General features: G+C 31.9%; 1 protein-coding gene across 3 annotated transcripts in view; it reads left to right on the forward strand.

Moving 5' to 3' along the window:
- LOC123673105 (proton-coupled amino acid transporter 1-like) overlaps window positions 1–24,455 on the forward strand; it is a 32,538-nt gene that overhangs the window by 1,243 nt on the left and 6,840 nt on the right. Inside the window, exons 1-5 of one of the 3 annotated variants that reach the window (XM_045607536.1) lie at window positions 10,655–10,914; window positions 13,529–13,609; window positions 16,796–16,936; window positions 17,046–17,196; window positions 21,809–22,015. In XM_045607536.1, the coding sequence (XP_045463492.1) occupies window positions 10,844–10,914; window positions 13,529–13,609; window positions 16,796–16,936; window positions 17,046–17,196; window positions 21,809–22,015 (651 nt within the window). In that variant the 5' untranslated portion in view covers window positions 10,655–10,843. Of the gene's footprint in view, window positions 1–10,654; window positions 10,915–11,724; window positions 11,853–13,528; window positions 13,610–16,795; window positions 16,937–17,045; window positions 17,197–21,808; window positions 22,016–24,455 lie in introns of those variants that run through there. The other 2 variants (XM_045607534.1, XM_045607537.1) reach the window with 2 other exon arrangements.

The raw sequence follows: 24,455 nt of genomic DNA on the forward strand, positions 1-24,455 counted from the left end.
TTTCATTTATTTACAAATTTTCGCGAAATCGATTGTACATGGTCTGAATTGTAATGTTGAACAATTTAATCGAATTAATGCTGCTTATGTTAATATAACCAACCTTCTGAGGAAGTGTGTAATCAGGATAAATGATTCTTTCCAGACACTGTTTTTTATAGACTATTATGTATTCGTTTCAATTGTGTCATTTTGGTTTGAGATTGCTCCTAATTTATGAAGTATTTTAGCAGATTCTTTTGATATAGAAATTTCTTATTATTATTATAAATATTTTTTTTATAGTTTTACTGTAAAGTGAATATAGGGAATGATGAGAGAGTATAATTTTTTTTAGAATACAAGAGGTCTTATTCGGTAACAAGAATTATTTCAAAATAAACATACAATTACATAAAAGTCTTTAATTATCAGAAACTTATAATCCATGCAGGTTTTTCCCTAAACTTGTTACACTACTGACGGATCTCAGGGGGATTCTGATTTAAATATCGAAAATAAAAATAGTATTTGAAATATCAGAGAAGGCGACACTAAAATCAGACAACTGCCGATCCGCTTGCTGCATCATAACATAAACAATAACTTGTAAAAAAAGAATTGGTAGCCACCCTTTGTAGCAATATGGCACATTTGATGGTTTTTAGCAACAGTTAAATCTTTCAGTATTCTTCTTGTTTGTGATTATATTTTCATTCAGTTCTCCTGAATTTCTATACAAGCGATTTTTTTTTTTTTTAGTTGGTTGCATATCTAGATTGTTTGTTGAACCAATATAGACTATTTAAAACTCATACCGTTCTATCAAAGGAAAAATTTCTAATCGAAATCGATATATTCTCATTATAACAATAAAATTTTTAAGCTACCTTCATTAGATTTGCAGGTATCTTATTTTTCAATTTTAATTTTGTTTTTCGTGAATTTTTGAGATGTTTTTATCTGCTACATCTAAGATCATAAAAAATGGGTTCAATGGTTTGTGAGTTAATATAAGTGTTGCAGTTTTATAATATAGTTTTGCTAAGTGAACACTCTCTTTCAAGACTAATATGTGAGATGAATCATCAGAACTCGATGAATTTTGGATAAATATTTACGTTCAACCTGGAATGAACCTACTCAAGAACATATTATTTTTTTTAATCATTTCCGACGTGTCCTTTTTATTATCTCAAAATGAAGAGTAAACACTTTCAATACATCAAAACGACACCTTCTCAAAGATAATTCATTTTGTATCAAATTCCATTCTTCAATAAACAATAACAATGCCAATAAACTCAATGAAATTAATACCTACTACAGATTCACCGGCACGATGAATAGGTACAACAATGAATACACTAACTGAACTTATCTCACATTTCACCTTTAAAAAATGTGATAAAAAAGCATTCAACAACATTTGCAACAACTTCTCAACCATTAATTTCACAACGAAAAATTGTAGTGATATTTCGTATTTCCAATCCCTCTCAAAACGAATACTTGAATTTGTACTGCTTGTATGAAATATTTGTGTGAACGGTTCAAATCTGAAACTAGGTGAATGCCATATAATAAGTCCTATAAGAACTTCTCTACCAGTTCAGTAGCAACTCTACAGAATACTAAATCTTGCCTGGCCTTTCAGCTCCGTTTTAGTCAAGGATGGAGAGAAATTAGTGAAGAGTATTTCCAATCTATTGACATTATTATTTTAACACCTTTCGTGAGAACGAAAGTTCGAAACTATGAAATTCAGTAAATACATATAATATATTAGTTGGTGTTAATGGATAACTAATTTAATATCTGAATCATAATATGATGTTTATTGTATGAAATAAAAAGCGTGCGAAATCTTAAGATTAAACCACAACGTGTTTTATAGATAGCTAGATAACAATACAAGTCCAACTCTTCATTTTTATATGTATCTCATCCATATCATTAAATTCTCCTATTCCATATCCTATATCAATTCAACATCCTCGGCTCCCTTGAAAATTATGGATATTGATGAAATACATGAAAGAACAAAAGAATAATGAAAATAATCTTAATTGAAAAAAAAGCAACCAGAATTTTTTTTGTGATAAAAAAGAGCATTCATAATTCGATGCTTATCCAACTTATGCCAGGTACAGCAGAATACCTAGCTATAGTAAGCGTAGGTCAGGTCAACTCCGAAAGTTAGGTGAAAAACTGTCAAAACCACCGCAAGAATGCTCTGTTCATTCAATTCATTCCGATAAATTCACCAAAATAAAAGAAACTAAGATGATTCTGCTAAGTCATTAGTGTATTATTAACCTTCTCAATAATTGATCCTATCAATGATACCACAATTTGTTATCCTTTAGAAATGCAATCAGCCCAAAATCAGTTCTACATATGATATTGAAAGACGTTGCTTTCTGTCCTTGATAATCTTTTTTTTTTTGTTCAATATCGAAGTGACAAGTGGGAGTTTGGGGCATATCATAGTGTAACGAGGCTACAATTAATACGCAATGATAAAATTCTTGAAAAAATCAGATTGCTATCTTAATCTTATTGTTTTGTATTCCACATAATTGTTCATAAATTTGATTTGCATAACTGATTCATTTTTGTAGCATTCCATTCCTCATTATTAATCCATTTAATCTCATTGAGATCTTGATAATTATTGATAGGAGTACAACAGCTCAATTATTATCTATTATCTATTTGCTTTTTATGAATTAATTTTTTATGAAAATGATGCAGGTCAGTTTATGTTGTTTTCTTGTATTAGGAATGATGTTTCGTTTAATTATATCCGGTAGTATGTATTTGAAATCTGGAACCCCTTCTTCAATTTCTTGTATTAAGTCTTGGAATGTGAAATGTTCATTCATTTGAAGACTGAAATAAAAAAACTCAAATTCAAAAGAATTATTCTTCTTCTTAGGACAACCTACCTACGGAGGTTGGTGATCTATCTAAATGACTAATCGTTGTACGGAAAACTGCAGCTTCAGTATAACAGATATTTTATATTCATTCTAGTGTTGTAAGGAATACTTCTCATTAGGTTATTTTTTTCCATTTTGTGATTTGTAAAATAGTGGAATATATACAGGGTGGCCATTTGAAAACAGACGAGATTTCAGACGAAATAAAGTTTTTCGATAGAAATTCTCGGACAGGTCGATTTCTGTTTCGAGGGGGACAACTTAAGATGTAGGTTACGGACGCATAGCGCTTCAACCCTTGCTACTACAACCCTCACCCCCAAATTTTGAATAGGGAAGATGGGGTTAGTGATACCTCATTTGAAAGGTATTTTTATACTGATTTCAGCACAGTAATTGTTTTGTCATTTTATGCATTAGTTCTCGAAATATTCTTAAATAAGTATTTGAAAATGATGTGGTGTTTTCATGGCACTTGTAGTGTTTTGTGAAAAATCGACATTTTGAGCTTCAAAACAACCATGACTGTGGCTTCCTTCCTAACTAACTAACGCATGAATATTTCGAGAACTAATGCATAAAATGAAAAACAATTACTGTGCTGAAATCAGTATAAAAATACCTTTAAATTGAGGTATCGCTCACCCCATCTTCCCTATTCAAAAATTGGGGGTGGGGGTTGTAGCAGCAAGGGTTGAAGCGCTATGCGTCCGTAACCTACATCTTAAGTTGTCCCCCTCGAAACAAAAATCGACCTGTCCGAGCATTTCTATCGAAAAACTTTATTTCGTCTGTAATCTCGTCTGTTTCGTTTTCAAATGGCCACCCTGTATTCTTGCAGTATTTAGTGAGGGTCGTAATATTGAAAGATCAAAAGATTTTTGTTTTGTTATATTTCTATTTCTCAGAATCTATCAATTGAAGGAATTTTTTTGCATATAACAATTCTAATGTCACCAAGAATCTGCAGTACTTTTTGTAAAGAGATATGGATTCTTATTACACACAACTGAAAAATTTCACTGGGTTAGATTTTTCCATAGAGTAATAAACATAGATAGAGGGAGTATACGCAATTTTTACATGTTCCCAAAATGGTTAGATTACGTTGTCGGATTGTGATATATTTTCAAATCCACAATTTTACTATATCGTTATGAATGTATATTATATTGAATGAAATATATTTATTTGAGTGATTCCCGATTAAATATGCAAATTTGAATATTTGGAATACGATATTTTTCCTAATTGTCGAATCAATAATAAGTAGAACATTTTTTATTTTCTGTATCTTCCTGCTGAAATCCAAGGTTTGGCAATTTTTGCTTTCCTAGTGTCATCAGTTGTTTCACGCGATTGAAGTTTGTTTTCCGAATTTCTGATATATTTTGGAATTTCTTCTAATATATTTTGAGTTGATACGAAACGTTGATTCACAATGGGACATAAGAAGTGCGTTGTTTGTGGAGAAACTCGCGAATTGAGTGAAATATCGTATCACTAATATGTTTTCATTTCGGCGCGCTTCATGTCAAATTTGATAGTTCATGTTGGGGACAAAATTTGCTTACTGAAAAAGACATGTGTCCCTCTATCTATGTCCATTACTCTGAGGATTTTTCGAATGATTTTGAAAGCTTCAAATTTGATATAATTTAAGGGTGAAGTTTAAGTAAATAATTTTCAGAAAATAGGTAACATAACTCAATAATTTGATAGAATTTCTTCAATTGGGCCATAACTTATTGAAAACTATTCAGTCTTATCTATATTTACATGTTTTGATAATTTAATAGTTAAACAATTCCGGATATTAAGTTGCATCAAATGTGCAGGATTTTTCTTCTGTCACAGCTTCGGATGATTTTGATGGGCGAAATTGATTACATGAATACCTCAAAAATTAATTGCATTTTCATATAAACCCGTCATATCTACGCCTCCATTCAATTACTTTCAATGAGTACAATACTCATCAAAGCCAGAATTTAATTGTAATTGGTCATGTATTTGAAGTGGAATGTTCGCAAGACAGTCGTGCTAAACTATGGAACAATCACTTTTTTACATACAAAAATCCAAGCCTTATTATCTGGAGAAGTCCACTCGTTGACTGGATTAAATCCGTTTTTCCACTTTCCCTTATCTTGAGTATCTGTTTGTTTTCTGAATGTCTAATCGATTCACTATTTGTATTCAAATGTAGCAATCTTATTAAACTACATAGTACGGATTATCTGGAAACAATTAGGATAACTAGGTAGATAATAGGTACCTATGTACCTATTTGAATTTATCACCTACTGAATTCCAATACTTCACACATTCGAATTATGAGTAATTATTTGGCATGATTTTTGAGTTTCTCGAACAGAATAGTATTTTGTAGTGCCTGCCGCCTGTCCGGCCTTAAACAGAGTAACTCTCCAAGAGAACAATCTAGACTTATATTCACTTCTTGAATGCCCTAGTTGAGTTCGTTCATTCCTGATAATTTCAGAACTACTAATTCAATCGTAATGAAAGTTTTGCATTTATTGGTCCAGATTTTAGTTGAATATAACTTTGGCGTCGGATAGAACAACTACTTTCATGAAAAAATTCATATAAATATACAGGGTTAGAATTATTTAGAGGGGCACTACATGGATATCGAAAACCGTTAGAGATACAGGGTGGCTTGAATTACAAAAAAGTTGCGTTATTCACGGATTAGTGTGTTGGTGTTAACATTTCTAAAATATCTAAAATGGTTCCCGGGATATCTCGAAAAAACTGAAAATCGAGATTTTGGAAATAACTGCACGAAATTCGGTTTGTAGTCATTATCCAATATAGAGGTTCTAATGGCGTCGTCAGATTTCTTCTGTTTTCCAGTGTTTCAGCGATAGTCAATTTTTTTTCTTATGGACGCCATATTGGTTCTCCTTGTTGGGTGATAAAGAAAAAAATTAAGAATTCAACAATGTATCACACCCTACAAAAATATCGAGTCTAGGTACGAAAATTTGAAAAGTTGTTATGTGAAATCATCATCGACTATCGCGACTCTGAAACAATGGAAAACAGAAAAAATCTTATGACACCATTAGTATCTCTATATTGGATAATGGCTATAAATCAAATTTCGTGAAGTTATCTCCAAAAACAAATGAGTCATAAAGAAAAAAAAAAAAATTATCGATTTTCAGTTTTTTTCGAGATATCTCGGGAACCATTGGAGATATTGTATATCTTTTCACAACAACACACTCATCCCTAAATAACGCAACTTTTTTATAATTTAAGCAACCCTGTTTTCTAATGGTTTACGATATCCATGTAGTGGCCCTGTATATATCTTAACAAGCTTCGTTTTCGAGATACTGGGTGTTAAATTAAAAAAAAAAACAGTTATTCACTTATAGCTCTAGTATTATTACATTCATTGTTTTAATTAGTAGTTATTGAAGTCAAGATAATGAAATGTTTCGAATTAGGTGAGAGTCTCCTGCCAAAATTATCCAGTGGCGTAGATATAGGGGTGCGATAATCCATTTCCTATTGAGAACCTACACCACTATATTTTTTTCGAGAAAATTATTTCATTTCTCAAATCAGCAGAGCTTCACTAAAAAAATTGTCTCCTGAATTTTTTTCATAAAATGTATCAATTTCCAGATGATCTAGTACAAAGCAAACACTATCTATCCATTAAAATTAATTTTTTAAATTTTCCCATTAGTCATGAATGGAAGTAGAAATTGACGTAAATTATGATAATGCTTTCAGATGGCATTTAATTGAACACTTCAGAAAGAACATTTATCAGAATAGTCACTAGAATTTTTCGAAATGTTCAATAAATTCAATTTGTCCAGTTTCTTGTGAGAACATTTTTACCAGCGGCAAAAGTCAATAATAAACTTCTGACCAAATTTTTGTCTGATACTAACCCTTCCATATTATTTCAGAGGACAGCTCTCAACTGAATAGAATTTTATATAAAATCCTTTTAGGCCAATTTTTTCCACCTTCGGTTAAATGTAACTGACAATGTGAATCAATCTTCAACTGTCCATGACCGGCTAAGTTCACGTTGTCAGTTAAATTCAAAACACAAAGGATAGTCCTATTATTAAGAAGAGCAAAAAACCGGAAAATTTAAGTATACCATTAATTCTACCAGGCTCGATATCTAGATACAAGCCAACTAACAAAAATACCAACACTATTCCAGTATTTCATTTGCTATTGCTAACCTATACTGCATAAATGGTGGTAAATATGATCCACATTCAATCAGTCATTGTTCATTTGTTGTTTGTTTTTCGTTCATTATATTTGATTGATTGTCTGATTTTGTCGTATTACAATGAATCCTATTTTCATTAACCACTGACGTAGCAACTTCCGTCATTGAACGTTTGAACAGTATGGAGAATTAAGATATTGGATGTTATTGAAATCAAGAGGCACACTTAGCGTTACAACTTACTTAAGCTTTGAAGTATGATATTCGGACTGATTGGCATTGGAAGTAACAAGCGTAAATGATTTTCCGGTTATTTAATGTTAATATCAAATGAGGATTTAAGTTCTCATCCTCTGGTTATTCTATAGTTTTTTGATTCATTTATATATAAATGAATTTCTTATCAAACTATGAAAAACATCAAAAATAAAAATAGCCTATCTAAAATAATCGGTCAACTTCAGAGAGTTAAAATATTCGGTGACCACCAACGGTCTTCGGATTTTACATCGTTAGATTTTATCCTTTGGTCACATTCAAAGAAAAAACATTTATTAATTTGAAAATATTGAAAAAATCGATCGTTGTTGAATCCGGAGACTTTTTTGGCCACCGAATATTTCAATTATCTGAAGTTCACACACTGTTATAGATAGGTATTTAGATGATTTGCAGTGTGGAACTGAAATTTTGATGAACGATGAAACAATGATTGAAAGAGGTCAAAATCTTCTGCCTTCACGTCAGTTTTGTCCTCATTTTTTTAATTTTGTTAATCACTTTTTGATGACTTGAGATATTCTACGACGATTCAATAAACCAGAGTGTGAAATTTTCAGCGTTTTTCCGTAGATATAAACAAAAAATATATTAATTAAATTGAAACTGAAACAAATAAATGGTATTATCCAAGTACATTGATCACAGAATGGTATCAATCACCTTTCTCTCCTGAATTATCGACCGCAAGGTAAGAATATACGTCCAAGGTTTTCATTGCGGAACTCTCGGTATGTTTTGTGTAAGACCGATTAAAGCAATCCACATCATTATTTTTATAGAACGAGTGAAACTTGAAGTTGAATTTGAGGCACTCCCTCTGTTCAATATTCAAGTAGTGCTGGCGTAAATACGATAATTTTGGTTAATTATTTCAAGCAATGTTCAAAGGCCCTCTGAAATTTAGAATTTCAATGTTTTGGTTTGTGTAGAATAACGAAAACCCAAAGATATCACCAAATACTTTCACACGAAAATCAGTGTCAATGAATAAAAAAATCTCATTACTCGAAAGTGTAAATAAACATAAAATCGTATTCATTATCGCATTATTGCTAATAGTTTTGGTGCAATGACTTTTTGAGAGCATCGAGTTCAAATATTGCGGTATGATGGTCTTTTTTGGTTTGACTGAATTACTGAATTTACTTTAATAAATGTTGAATATAGAATTAAGAATAAAACTAAAAAACAACATTTTGGTCCTTCGAGCCGGATGTAATAAAAATCATAACTTATATTATAATAAAACATAAACCTTAGGCAAAGCACTCTTAACTTTTCACCAATAGCGAAATATTAGAACGGTCCCTCGAAATATAAAGCTACAGGGGCGCACCTGAGAGGGAGGGGTAATGGGAGTAATAATAAACAACATCAGAAACTGAAGGTTACTGTTACATTAACCTTTAGTTAGAAGATGACAACATTGGTCTTGAAACGGTATAAACATAAATAAAGATTACTTGGACTACCCAGAATATAATAGGTACCCAGTTCACTGTGGATTTGAAATATTTTATGATCCATTATTTTGAATCTTCAAGTTATTTTTTTCAATTACTACCACAATAAAAAAACCCATGTTTTAATACCAATGGAAATCGTGCTTTTGATAAGTTGTTCTTCTACCAAAAAAATAGGAAAATCCATCCACTAAAGATGCACAGACAATTTTCATGCAAATTTCTTAACCTTGGACCCAACACACCAAACATTCTACAACCTGTGGAATTTATAATGAACAGCTGATAAATTGATCTGAAAAACTTGTTCTGTTGATCGATTGTAGATAATAATTTTCGTTTATCATTTCTCTTAGATCAAAACGGCAATGTAATACCTACAAATCTTGATCAGATTTTTCATTTTGATTACATTATCGATTTCAATTTTTTTTCAAGAAATTTTCCATCTCATCATTTTGACAAACAAATAAACTAAATGTTCAGTGTGTCCGAAATTCGATGCTCACCGAGAGAATCTATAAGATTTAGATAAAAAATTTCTATGATCCCCGATCTCTTTTTTCGAAAACATAAGATATCAGAAATCAAATCTTGCTTCGTATTTTTCGCAACTAATGTTGAAATGTACTTACTTTTCATTTACAGTTTTCAATTATTTGGCTTTTCGTAACTAGTTGCGAAAATTAAAACTTTTCAAGAAGTCAATAAGTTTTAAAAAGAGTCACTTCATATGCCAAATATAAGAAAAATACATTTTTTAAGAATTCAAAGAATTATTATTAGTGATATTAACCAAAATGATGCCCTCGAAATTAATTGATTGTTTCCTAATACTTAGTTTAGAGTGTTTGAATAGCGATTGATTTATAGAAGATCAATCGAAGAATTTCACTTTTTTCAATTGAGTTTATTCGTTCAATATTATCTGCGACATCTTATTGGATGAGAAATTAATATCAATTTAGCATCACAACAGATTCAGAGTCAGTTCCGTTTTTGATATTGGCAGTTGTGAATGTGTTGTGTGTTCATCAAAAGAAGTAGAGAATTTTTCACTTCAAAGCGAAGGCAATTATCAATGATATCGATGCGATTATTTCAGGATAATTATCTTTGAATAATTAATTCCTGTTCTATTCAGTTTTTTCAGATTTTCTCAATGCTGCTCAGCCATTAATTAATATTCGGGAAATTGTTATTTCTTTATCAATGTAAATATTGAAGATCTGACTACTCCTTTGCTCTGCTGATTATCTGAATTCCTAAATTATATAGAAATCTTAATCAAAAGATTCAAGTCCTAGCACTTATCGTTTCACAGTCATGAATTGTTGAATAAATCCTTTCCAATTGATCATCATAATTACATATATACCTCGGAAGATTTATTGTTCAGTAGTTAGCGTTAGAACTTTGTCCCGTAGGATCACAGAGTTCTGATATTTTTTCATTTCGATTATTTATTTATTTTTTTTGATGATTCGAGATATTTCATCGAAAAATAATATTCCATATTGTCGAATTTACAGTGTTTTTGATGAAATATTTCAAAAATTATTAGAATTCGATGCTATTCTATTTGTTATTTGTATATTTGTTCTTTTTAATTCGTTAAAAATGGAGAATCTCTTTAATTATTGAAAATTTAAGTTGAGCGTTGAGTTATATGTAATTTATTCTAGTTATCTACTCTGAATACATCTCTAACTATAAAATTTATAGTCGATAATATTCTTTCAGATATGTATATGTATCTGAATCATAAAATGTATAATCAAAACACAAATCTATAAGTAAAGTTGACCCTAGAAAATACTTCAAATTGAAGAATAATCGTCCTGAAATTTTCACATCGAAAATTTGTTTAGAAATCAGTCTCACAGATAATAAACTGTGAATTGGTTGACAATTAATACAATCAAAATAGTGAGATTATGGCTTCTCTCAGCATGGATTTCCTTTCTGAATCTACGTTTGACCTCAACGATTTCTCTGATTTCAACAGGTAGGAGATGACAATTATAATAAAAATAATTATAATAAGAAAATTTATGCAAGAATAACATAGAACAAAACTCTGTATGTGCCAATATATCGACGCAAAAAAAAATCGACTCATCGTCAGGAGTTTTTGAGCTTTCGCTCATCCGTAGTTATGCCTTTTGGGTCCTTTAGGTCCATATAACTGTATAGACAATATGAGATGGGATGCATTAAGACTTCATTGTTGTCAGTTAGATATGGTCCAGAATTACCCAATATTTCTGTGCATTCTACGAAGTTGAAATTTTAAGGTGTGGATATAAATACCAACTTTTATCTTCGTGCAGAATTTTGAGCTGATCACACTTTCAGAACCATAAAAAATTCAAGAGGAATATTGGAATAAAATACCAAATATTAAATCTCTGATGAGCACCAAAAAAAAAGTAGAATCGAAGAAATCAAAACTACCCCTAAACTTCCCCTTTTGAACACAAATTGACTGGACCATATATCCTGACGCTCTGTTTGAGTAATGAGCACTAAAACAATAAATAAACATGAGACATCATCAAGGAATATAATTGTCTCGATAAACTTTCCAAATGAAACTCCATTTGAAATTTATCTTTCGGAAAGATGTGGCTTTTTTGTGGTTGCAATAATAGTAGCAAAAATTAATCGAAATACGTATTCAAGAATCATAGGAAAGGTGTCAATATCGTACATACCACATCCTCTGAGCATATCGCTAAAAAATTATTCCTCATTCAATATAAATGCACTAAGTATGTAGTTTTGTTTTTGTTTTGAGGCAATAAACGTGCTCATCGAAAACTTCGTGACCATGACTTTATTTGAAAACTCGCCTAAATTTGCAAATATAAGTAACTTTTTCACGTATCATCTCAGCAATTTCAAAAAATATGGGATTAAATTTTTTTTTCTGAAAAATGTACGGTGAGTGTTGATAGAATGAAACAAACAGTAACTTTCAGTTAATCGATTTGTATTGTAGACAAATTTGATGAAAGTACAGTTCAGTACTTGGTACTGGTAATCTTGTATTGTGTTTAAAATTGTCTACAATACGAATTGAATGAACAATATCTTGTATTTTTCCATGATCATATTGCATAATTCACTAAACACAAATGACAAATAAGAAATGTCAAAAGAAAATATCAGTCCTATTGAAAAAACCTTTAGATGTACCATATCAATAAAATTTTAGTGTTTATCGCTGTTCATCGGTTATCGAGACCCATAAAACATCAAGCAGAATATTTCTGAAAACTGAAAAAATCTTGAAACTTTAATGCTCTGTTTATGGAAAAAATCTAAGCCTCTGAAATCATGATTCTGAATTTTAAAACACCCTGTATATGAAATAATCACTCGAATGTTCCCTCCGAATTTGAAAAGGACCATTCCTCCAGGACTAAACATGCATATAAATAACCGACAACTATAACATCATAATGAATAACATCTTATATAATATAACCAACAGTGTTTTGGCTTCAACAGGTATGTGAACGAGCGTTCAGAAGCTCCTGATATGAAGTCAGTAGATACTTTTATCGAATTTTTATGCAGAACATTCATTTGAATGTCTAATATAGATAAACTAACCGACAACAATGACATCACAATAAGTCATTACTTAGATACCCATACACAGATCCATGGTCTCCACGAGCGCAATAGTCGCATGAAGGAATGAATGCTCAAAAGCTCCTGCCGTCAAGTCAATGTTTTTCTAGAATTATTTTGGAAGACGGTTCTAATATTGAAATTTAAATATTTCCATATTTTAACTCGGAATATTAAAAAAAATAGTTTTAGATCAGAAATAGTATCACGCATTTCCTCCTCCAACTATGCAAGATGACAAAGAGAAACCTTCAAAACAAACACACCTATAAACATATCATTATGTAATTTTGTGGATAACGGAAGAAAAATGAACCTTAAATAAATAATAGTACTCATGTCAAAAGGTTGCCAACTCTGATGTTTACCATTCAAGCAATGATTAAATAAACTGCTCACAAAATAATAAGGAACAAAATAATATGTAACATCAACATTTGTTCGATGCGGTGAATGAGTAGTTTGTCAATACACGAACTGACACTCTTGCCAAAATAATAATTATTGCAATATCTATTTTAATGAACTATTGATATAATAACTTCATGGGTTTGCATACGAATGATTAATAATTCCAACTCAAATATAAGAATGAGCGCTCATCATAATCCACTGAATGATAATTTCGTGAATAGCATTAGTTTTCTCAGTGCACAAGCTATTTTTGTATAGAGAACACATTTTAGTTGATCATAGATGATTACAGTTCAGTTTAGAATCAATATATTCGGTTTTACTATAAATAATCTTCAAATTTTATTTCACCTTACTAAAAAAGTCATCTTGTAATGACTTAAAAGTTACTTTCGGATCAATCTCAAAAATTTTATATCTATCGTATACATACCTATGGAAATTACTTGAATGAATTATTGGGAATATGTGATCAGGTATTCATTCACCAGTTCACATCTATGAAATATCATTTTTACCATTTTTTCGATGAAATATCATTTTACCATTTTATTTATTTTTTTCAGAATGGATGCCCATAATGAAACAGGCAATGGAAAATGGTATAACACGAAGTCTTCATATGATCTCAATGAGAAAGGGAGAAGGTAAGTAGCTTCGATGTATCATTAACTTCATTATTGTTCGATTTTGGTGTTAATACAAGAGAACAGAGGGCTAATTTTGCTCAAATGCCTGTAATCATCAAATTTTGAATCGAAAGTGATATTTAATTATTATGTTCGACTCACTGATGAAGAATTCGAGGTCAAAATAAATTGTGACCGTCCGGTCACAGTGTTGACGATAATACTCAAACGCTAGAGGCTTGTTTTTCAAATATCGTGATTAAATTCATCAATGGGCAAAATTCATTCGCCGGTTTGTAAGTCGATGTTCTATACTTATAGAAATTTTGTTTTCTCAATAAGTAAAAAAGAAATCCATTCATTCTAACAAAAATTTAGAAAATAGTTGTAAAAGAGCAAGTCGATAATTCATGCGAAATTTCTTGAAAATCGGAATTCACTGAAAATTTTGACACAATACATATATGGAATTGTAATACAGGGAAGTTCATGTCATGCTCAGAGAGTGTCCCTGCAAGAGAAGAGGGATCCAGCCAAAGGTGGAGTATCTCCTAGCACAATATGTGGATATCTGTTTAGGATTCTGTTCACTAGAATCTTTGGTGTATTGACCTGTTGCTAGAACTTCACTCACTAAGCCTAACCAGTAAAAACACATTTTTTCTTAAATAGTCACTCCCAAGAGTGAAAAATTTATCTTCTCCGACGCTCCACTTATTTTTCAATACCTTTTTTGTAAAAAGAAGTAGAATATTGTATTTGATTTCGAAATAGGCTTTAATTTCAGCATTCACTTTTTCATTAAAGCCAAATTTCTTTCCCTGAGGAATTCTGCCTAGATTTGCAAAAATCCATTGATCACTGAGGCCCAGATCTGGAGAATAAGGTGGATGGTCAAGGACTTAGAAAAGCAATTCATTCAGTTTGACATGGTTTTCAACGATTTGTAAAAAGGAGTTTTAATGAATGAGAACTTTTTCCTCTGTATTTGAGGACATTTTTTCTTAATTCCTTCCCTCAGCCGATTTGATAACGTTATTTAATATTGTTGATGTCTTTACCTTTGTCAAGGTAGCAAATAAACAATATACAATGCATTTTGCCCATTAACGAACATATACTTCGAGATCCAAACCTATCCTGATAATTTCAATTTTTTATCTTTCTGTTTGATAATTATTTCATTTGATTTGATTGAATTTGAGGACGGATTCATCAATTCTAATCAAGTTTTTCCGATCTGATCTGAACTACAGAATATCATTCCAAGAACGGACAGATTGGTTTCGAATTTTTTCTGTTATGTGTTGGGAGGGCCGAAAAATTATGATTTGGTGGCGATATGTAATGATGACATATATCGAAAGAGGAAAAATCAAACCTTCCAAACATACGCTTAATGTTTTCGTATACTTTTTCGTTTTCTAAAGATAATTGTTTCAAAGAAGTAATGAATCACATTTTGTTGACAGTATCACGTCATTCTGTTTTCATGACGTCTTGACCTCAGATTTATGTTCAAAAGACTGAATGAATATGAATTTGAACACGTGCGTTAGCTCCTGATTTTACGTCATTACTTTTCTAATGACTCCCAAATTGGTAGTGGAAGCATTGTGATCACTTTTGGAATGAAAAAAATGAATGTTCTCCGATTGCAGAACTTCCACTCGCGAAATGCAATTAAGATCATCCTGATCAACTTTTGTGTGTCAGCACATTCTTTTGATTGTATAGGGTGTTTTTTTTCGAGGTATATAACTTTAAGTTGGCATTACTGTTCAAGATGGCGACCGATTTAACAGCTGTTAAGTGATTTATTCTCAGTTTGGTTTGGCAATTCATAATGAATAGACTCACGCCTGAACAACGCTTGAAAATAGTGCAATTTAATTTCGAAAATAATGGTTCTGTGCGGAATACGTATCGCGCACTACGTCCATTTTATTTTGTTTAGCGATGAAGCGCTCTTCCGGTTGAATGGCTACGTCAACAAACAAAACTGCCGCATTTGGAGTGAAGCTAATCCTCAAGTGGATGTCGAAACACCGTTACATCCAGAAAAACTGACTGTTTGGTGCGCTTTATGGGCTGGTGGAATCATTGGTCCGTACTTCTTCAAAAACGATGATGGCCAGAACGTTACAGTCAATGGTGATCGGTATAGAGCCATGATTACTAACTTTTTCATTCCTGAATTGAACAACCATGATGTCCAGGAGCTGTGGTTCCAACAAGACGGCGCAACATGTCACACAGCTCGTGCCACAATCGATTTATTGAAAGACACGTTTGGTGACCGCCTAATTTCACGTTTTGGACCTGTGAATTGGCTCCCAGATCTTGTGATTTAACACCGCTAGACTACTTTCTGTGGGGCTATGTAAAGTCTATGCGGATAAGCCACAAACCCTTGACCATTTGGAAGACAACATTCGCCGTGTTATTGCCGATATACGGCCACAAATGTTGGAAAAAGTCATCGAAAATTGGACGTCCAGATTGGACTACATCCGAGCCAGCCGTAGCGGTCATAAACCAAAAATCATATTTAAAATGTAATGCCACAAGATAATCTTGCAGATAAATAAAATTCATGTCAATCGAATAATCCATCGTTGTTTTATTGAAACGTGAAATAAACGGAATCTCAATATTTCGCATTATATGGATATCTTGAAGCGAAATTTTAGGGTCAGATAGTACTCGATACGATCTTCAAAATTAGTTATCTCAACACCCTCATCCCTATACAAATTCAAGAGGTTTTGTTCACCGCGTTAGGGGGTTGAAGTTACGGGGATGAAAAAAGCGGAAAAGTTGACCCCCCTCGAATCAGAAATTATGACGGGTCTGAGCGATTTTCCACATTTTCATTTTAATATCGGAAAATCGAGGTGTTGAGTTTTCGTTGGACCACCTTGTATATTTGCTCCTGCGTATTGCCACATTCGATATTTTCCGAATTTTCGAATTTCTTTCATTACCACAACGTTTCTTCTCACATTCACAACAGCTGCTCTCTCGAGATGACATATGAACTTGAGTTGAAATTTAATGATTCTTTATATCTGAATTTAAGTTCAATTATAAACAGCAAGTATTTTTCCGTTTTCATGGAAATTGTTCAACAAGTTGGAAGTATTCTGATAAGCACTAGATTCGAATTTTTTTGTGCGATATTTGTGTATTTCTTTCTTCTAGCACTGAGGACATGTATCAGATGACTTTTCAGTCTAAAGATCCAATAATTCCCATATCGTCACCAGAAAAACCACCCAAGAAAAAACTAAGTTCTACGGTTGGAGGACATGGACATGGAATTCCAGTTGAACATCCCACATCGTAAGTAATTCTTTTTCATAGTTTCGAAATTTATTCTTATAAATCAGAAAAATTAATATTTTCGAATTTTGTATGTTAACGTTTTCAAATAATAGTCGAATAATTTCAGATATGTGGAAACTTTGATGCATTTGCTGAAAGGCAATGTGGGATCAGGAATCTTTGCTATGGGTGACGCTGTAAAAAATGCAGGAATTATTGTTGGACCAATATCTATATTATTCTTAGGAATGATATGCCTTTACTGTCAACATTTACTGGTGAGGAAATAAGTATTCTATCATTAAATCACACGTTTTTTCTTCTTTTTATGAAATTATTACTTGACAACATATATTTTCCACACATAAAAGAATAATTACTATTTGTCGAAGAAAAATTATCACGAAATCCGTTCCAGTAGACGTAGATTCCCAACCAGCAATTTTATATTTCATAATAGTTGTGGAAACGTATTTAATTAAAAGCTCACAACATTTTCTTTGTCTCTGAAGTTTTTGGAATACAGCAGATTCTTTAAACCCGAAATTGCCGGCATTTATGAAGCTCTTTTTGTAAAGCTATATAAAATTCTAAGACTCATTCATAAGCATTCTAGCAACTGATAAATAAATCAAAATATCGGCGTTATAAAATAATTTTATAATCCCTCTTTAAGGCTGGCTACACTTATCTTATAAAATAAATAAATTACAATTGATATCAAATAAGCGTTCTTTATAAGTTTCTCGAGCTGAATTCAAAGCAACATCACCTGCGAAATCATTGAAACTGTTTACTTTTTACTATGAAACAGAGGCCCCTGGTAATTATTCTACTTTTATAGATCAGTAGATCGTTCATATTGATACTTAAAAAAATTATCTGCAGAAGATAATTAATCATAACAATAATAAGTCTAATCTTAACCTGGAAGTAAACAACTTTTTAATCCTTGATGCTAGTAATTGCCGTTTTCTCAAATTTTCATCATTAGAATCAATTGTTATGTTTGCAAGAGTGTTCTGAGGTCTTGTGGAAAAATGTTAGGAATTTTTCCATTTATATTTTGAAAGAGCACTCTTCTTAAGGCTGCATGGAAAATATTATTTGAAATCGCCAATTGCCTGATACTTCTTCTGAGTACTTTTTTTCCAAGTGCACATTCAGAGTCACAATATTTTTTATATTGTTTTTCATATATTACTGGGCCATCACTGTTGGTGCATTCTTGCCTGTTTATGATATTTTCGCAGGGAAAGGATTTTGGCATTGATATAGATAGATTCATTTTTATTGATTTTTTCTTAGTAGTTATGGCTGACATACTTAAGAATATTTTCATACAGAAAATTCATTTCAAGTGAAGGAGAATTAGTTTTGGAGGATATTTTCATGAAAATTTATTACTACAAAAAAGTTAGAAGTTTTTACCAAAACGACAATCCATCAATGAAACCAAATTTGTTACTAAAATACTTATTTCATTAGTGAATATTTCAAATAGTTTTTTAATATATTTGTAATTAAATTATAAAGAATCATAAAAAAACTACTAAGAACCAATTTAGTTTTATAGGCAGAATTGTCTTATAAGTTAGTAAAAAAATTTTGAACAAAGAGTTGAATAAGAGTTTTTAACATATTTCATGATTCTTCTTTTATAAATTTATAAGGTACCTACTTAGTTCAGTAATATGGTATAAAGAATTCCTTATACTATGGTTCAGTTATCTACAAGGAAAATGCGGCGAGGCCACATCTATCGCAGAAAAATCAGGAATCAGAAATCTTAGAATTTTTTTTTGTGCTGAATATACATTTATCCTGGTCTATTTCAAATGTGAATCCACTTAATGGTACGTCGGCGGTTCTTCTCGTTCTCTTTACGTTCTAAATCACGACAAATGTCGAGCTATTCGAGAGTACGCCTTGTATCTGGAACACTTTTAATCAGAACAACATATCAGTATGATGAAATAGTGCAATCTCTTGAATGTAGGTAGGCACATATTCTACAGGTATATGTTGCTCAATCAAGAGAAAAAATCCTTTCAGATATTTATGAGAAACTGAAACCTGTAGCATATGAATAATTTATTGATATTTGTTTTATATCTTACTCGTTTGATTTTAGTGTTCATATTTGTGTAATGTTTATAACGTTTCACATACTCATATTTTCCTCTCGTTGGAGAGAATACCTTGAACAAATTACCTGTTTATCTTGGAATAATCTGCCAGTTGTTCAGAAAGAATGAGTAGTAGCCATTATCTTTAGATGAAATATAAATGTAATTTGCCTGTACACACGGTGCACTTTTAATAGGAAACAGTCTTAGAGTGATAAACATAGATGGAGGGAGCATATGTAATTTTCAGTGAGCAAATTTTGTCCCCAACATGAACTATCAAATTTGACATGAAGCGCGCGGAAATGAAAACATATGAGTGATGCGATATTTCACTCAATTCGAGAGTTTCTCCACACTTTTTATGTCCCATAGTGAATCAACATTTCATATAAACTCGAAGTATATTGAAATGAATACCCAAATATATAGGAAATTCAGAATACAAACTTCAAGCGCGCCAAACGACGTGAAACAACCGATGACACTAGGAGAGCAAAAGTTGCCAAACCTTGGATTTCAGCAGGTAGATACAGAAAATTATAAACATTCTTCTTATTATAAATTCGACAAGCAGGAAACATATCGGATTCAAAAATTTAAAATTTGCATATTCAATGGGGAATCACTCAAATGAATACTAATATATTTCATTCAATATAATATACATTCATAACGATACAGTAAAATTGTGGATTTGAAAATATATCACAATCCGACAACGTAATCTAACCATGTTGGGGACATGTAAAAATTGCGTATACTCCCTTTATTTATGTTTTTATTACTCTATGGAAACAGGTCAATCAAAATTTTGGAAAATCGCTCGGACTCAATTTTGTTCCTGAGAGGAACATTTATTTACATAAAATCTGTGATTATACAGGGTGTTCCTAAATTGGAGGTAAAAATGGCCACATGGCAATCTTCAGGGCAAATCAATCTGAATCTAACAGTGTATGTCAGGCAGAAACGTAATCAAGAGACATACATAAATATCTTCTTGGTCATAAAATTAAAAGATAGGTACCTAATCAATAATCCGAGTCAAAACAAAAAATTTCCGAAATTAAGCAAGATAAATTATTGATTAGCTATATCTTTCAATTTTAATACGGGCACTGTTCCAGAAAAAATAGCATATCACACGATGAAAACTTTAAAATATCTCTGCCAAATTCAAGTTGAATATCTTGTGAAGGAAATATAATAAAAAATAATATTTTAAATATTAATATTTATAGGACATTTCTTTCTTGAAATGACCCGAGGAATCTGTCATTTTAGTTTGTACCTTCAATTTAAGAACACCCTCTATTATTCATCCTACTCCACGGCAACCCTACACCCCCTCAAATTTGAATAGGGAAGATTGGTCATGCGATATGTTGTTGAAAAGATCTTCTCCTCCTGAATATGACAGTCTGATTATTCGTTTACGTCATATTCGGTTTGAAAATGAAATACCTCTCAATTTATCTGGAGATTAGAAAATGATTACAAATACCAATGAGACAGGGCAGGAGAGAAAAATTTGATGAGAAAAACGTGCCTTGGACAGTTCTACTGAAATTATGAAATAAACTACACTTCAAAAATTAAGGAACTTAGGGAAAAATTGATATACAATTAGCTTTTTTGAAATTATTGTTTCAAGTAGCATAATAAAGTAAGAAAAAAACACAAAAACTGCCTATGCGTTTTCATGTGGGGAAGAGTGGGTACGAATGAAACAGGTGGCGGTTGAAACGAAGTGAATATCTCAAAAACTGCATGTCATGCAAGAAAAGTTTTAAAAGATGATCGAAGCGGACGACGAGTCCGATAATAATAATAATAATAATTTCAATAGCTCGCCAATCTTAGTTACATTTAGAACATTATATACGTGTGTTGTTCGAAAAATTCAGGGTTCCCTAACTTTTGAAGTGAAGTAAATTTATTAGATACCTAAAGTTAAGCGCGTATGGATTGAACATCACGGCTTCTTGGAGTCCATTCATTATATTTAACTTAAACTCACGAAGGTTAATGTAGTTGGTGATTAGTTGGTGGAAATCATTCGAATTGCCACGAAGAACATTATCAGGAAATGAACGTGATGATTGATAATTAAATAATTCCTCACAGCCAGACACTGAAACAGTTTTTGTATAAAATGGCTTTAACACAATTACAATTGTATTCAATAAATAGGAATACATGACATTGAATCATTACGTAATACGTTATGTAATGTGTGAAGGAATGGTTTGAATAGAAAGACCTCAAGTATTGTTTTAATTGATCCATATTCAATTGTATTATCTTTTCAGGAAGATAAATCTAGGTGTTAGATTAAAATACCATATAATTATTGAATTATTAGAGCTTCTTGAGAATAATTTATTGTTTCCGTTAATAGATCTTCGTTATAGTTTCAAAACACCTGTCTAATAATAATAGATGATAATTTCTTTGATGAATTTCTGAGGCTGAAATAATATTATAAATCATCAAAAATCAGGCAGTCCAAGATTAATAATTCATTATGGAGTCCTCAGCACAGGACATCTTCTCAAGTTTCATTTGCAATATTTACAGGCTTTACAATGAGTTTGAATTGTTAAATCGAAATAGAGATAAGAGTTTATTGATTCATCATCAGTATTATTGATTGAAAGTTCGTGCGAATTTTTTGCTCATATAAATGTTTCACCTTTCTTTTAATTCCTTTGTAGATCTTTCGTCCACCAGTTAGTAACCACATTTTTTTTTTCAGTTGAGCGCAGCTGAGAGGGTGGGTCTAAAAGCTGATGGAACCCCACCAGATTTTGCTGAAACAGTTGAAATGGTTTTCGCCGAAGGGCCACCAAGGTTGCAGCGAATGTCCAAAACAATAAAAAAAGTGGTCAATATATTCTTATGTGTAACTCAAGTAGGATTTTGTTGTGTATATTTTGTGTTCATAGCAAAAAATTTGAAACAGGTGAGTTTTTGTAACTAGATTTACGAGTTATTAAGGTATATTTCTCGAATACATTCAGATCCATGTGTTTTGATTAATTAACTGTTCTCACTAAACGAGTCTACGATATCTTTGGATAACTTGTTCACGTATAATTCAGATTAAATCGTGTCAGAAAAAGTTGCATTTTATGAAAAAGTAGAAAAGCACTGACGTGAAGTCAGTAGCTTTTGAGCGATCGATCATTCATGCGTCAATTCCACCCTTAGAGAATTTTCTATGCGAGTCAAATTCTTTTACTGATGTATTGTCACGGAAATATTGAGTATTTCCTTTTCAATATCTTTTTTTGAGTTTGCTATGGATCTGATTTTGGGATCAGCTTAAAATTCTGCACGAAGCTTAAAAGTTTTCTATCACATAAACACATAAAATCTCAACTTCGTCGGCTTTGTACTCAGAGTAATAAACATAGATAGAGGGAGCATATTATGTCATTTTCAGTAAGCAAATTTTGTCCCCAACATGAACTACCAAATTTGACATGAAGCGCTCTGAAATGAAAGCATATCAGTGATACGATATTTCACTCAATTATATAATAATAAACTTTATTTAGCGAATTTCTCCACAAAGAACGAAGAACTTCTCATGTCCCATAGTGAATCGTTTCATATTAACTCAAAATATATTGAAATAAATACGTAAATATATCAGAAATTCAGAAAACAAATTTAAAGCGGGCCAAATGACGTGAAACAACCGATGACACTAGGAGAGCAAAAGTTGCCAAACCTTGGGTTTCAGCAGGTAGATACAGAAAATAATAAATATTCTGCTTATTAAAAATTCGACAATTGGAAAAAAATATCGGATTCCAAATATTCAAATTTGTGTATTCAATTGGAAATCACTCAAATAAATATACATATTTAATTCAATATAATATACTTTTGGATATTTGGGTCATAAATACAGAGTATTCACTAATACACAGATAATGGTTTTAATCGTTTATTCTCAAAACACTCTCGTAAGTCTCACTTTTTCTCTAAGCAAGTTCTAGAAGGCTGAACGAAAGGGGGCCCTAACCCAGAAAGGAGCTCGACCCAGTTCAGCTGTCTGAACGCAAGGGAGCCCAACCCAGATGGGGCTCAACCCAGTTCAGCTGTCTGAACGCAAGGGAGTTCAACTCAGAAGGGAAGGGGGCTCAACCCAGTTTAGCTGTCTGAACAGAAGTCGTGTCAGGAGGACTAAAACACACAGGTTATGTCACTGACGTTTGCTCTCGATCATCGAAGATCTATATTTGTTTTCTCTCTCGATGGCCCTCGATGGCCGCGCCACGTGCAGACTCGCAGCGCCACCTACGACGTTGAAGTAAAACTTCAAGTGTATGGTTGGTTGTCTCTCTCGAAACAAGTTCGGATGAAGTAATATTCTAACATATACATTCATAACGATATAGTAAAATTGTGGATTTGAAAGTATATCACAATCCGATAACGTAATCTAACAATGTTGGGGACATGTGAAAATTCGTATACCTACTTCCTCTGTCTATGTTTATTACTCTATGGAAATATTTAGTATTTATTTTCGAAATTCACCTTATTTTCTATGGCTTTGACTACGCGATCAACATGAAATTTTGCAATAAGCTTGAAAATGTTATTTCACAGGGAAATGCAACATTTGATTTCGATAAAATTTTGAACGGCCTAATTAACAAACCCTTGTCGGAGTTTTTAACGAACTCAACAGCGTGATCAAAATAAAGATTTGTAATAACTTGTGAATATCGAGATTAAAAGCGAGATGAAACATTTCAGGTTGACATTCCGTATAGTGAGTGTTGAACTGGTTTAATTCGTTTTTAAAACTGGTTCGAGAATCAAAACATTCTTAAGATCAAAAAAACTTCTACCGAACATTCAGCAACAACTGATTATGAAAATTCAAAACACGAAATTGAAATGTTAACCTACCAGTTCTCGACATGAAATAAATACTCAAAAAGTATCAATAAATATAGCAACAACATTCACTATATTTTTCTTGTCTCTGATGAGCAATGGTGGAACGACGAAAAAAAATTGTACGCCACTGAGATCAAGCTGAAAATTATTTTTGGATTCCTCGTTCAATTTGTGACAAAAATCTCTCACACATTTTTGTTCATATTGGGCGTTGTTTTAATGCAAAAAAAAAAACATCTTAACTGTATACAAGGTGTTTCCAAATAGGACGTGAAACTTGAAGGAGGTGTTAGTAGACATTCATTTGCTGTCGATTGAGCCGTACTTATTGACGACCGAAAATCAACAGTTTTCGAGATATTTGATTTCTTGTGTTTTTAAAAAAATTTCTCACATTACTTCGTTTTTCGTCAATTTTTTCTACATTAAACAAGTTTGATTTCAATTTTTGATTATTTTCATCAGAAAAGGATATGATATGT

The sequence above is a fragment of the Harmonia axyridis genome, chromosome 2 (genome assembly GCF_914767665.1).
Source record: "Harmonia axyridis chromosome 2, icHarAxyr1.1, whole genome shotgun sequence".
Lineage (NCBI taxonomy): Eukaryota > Metazoa > Arthropoda > Insecta > Coleoptera > Coccinellidae > Harmonia > Harmonia axyridis.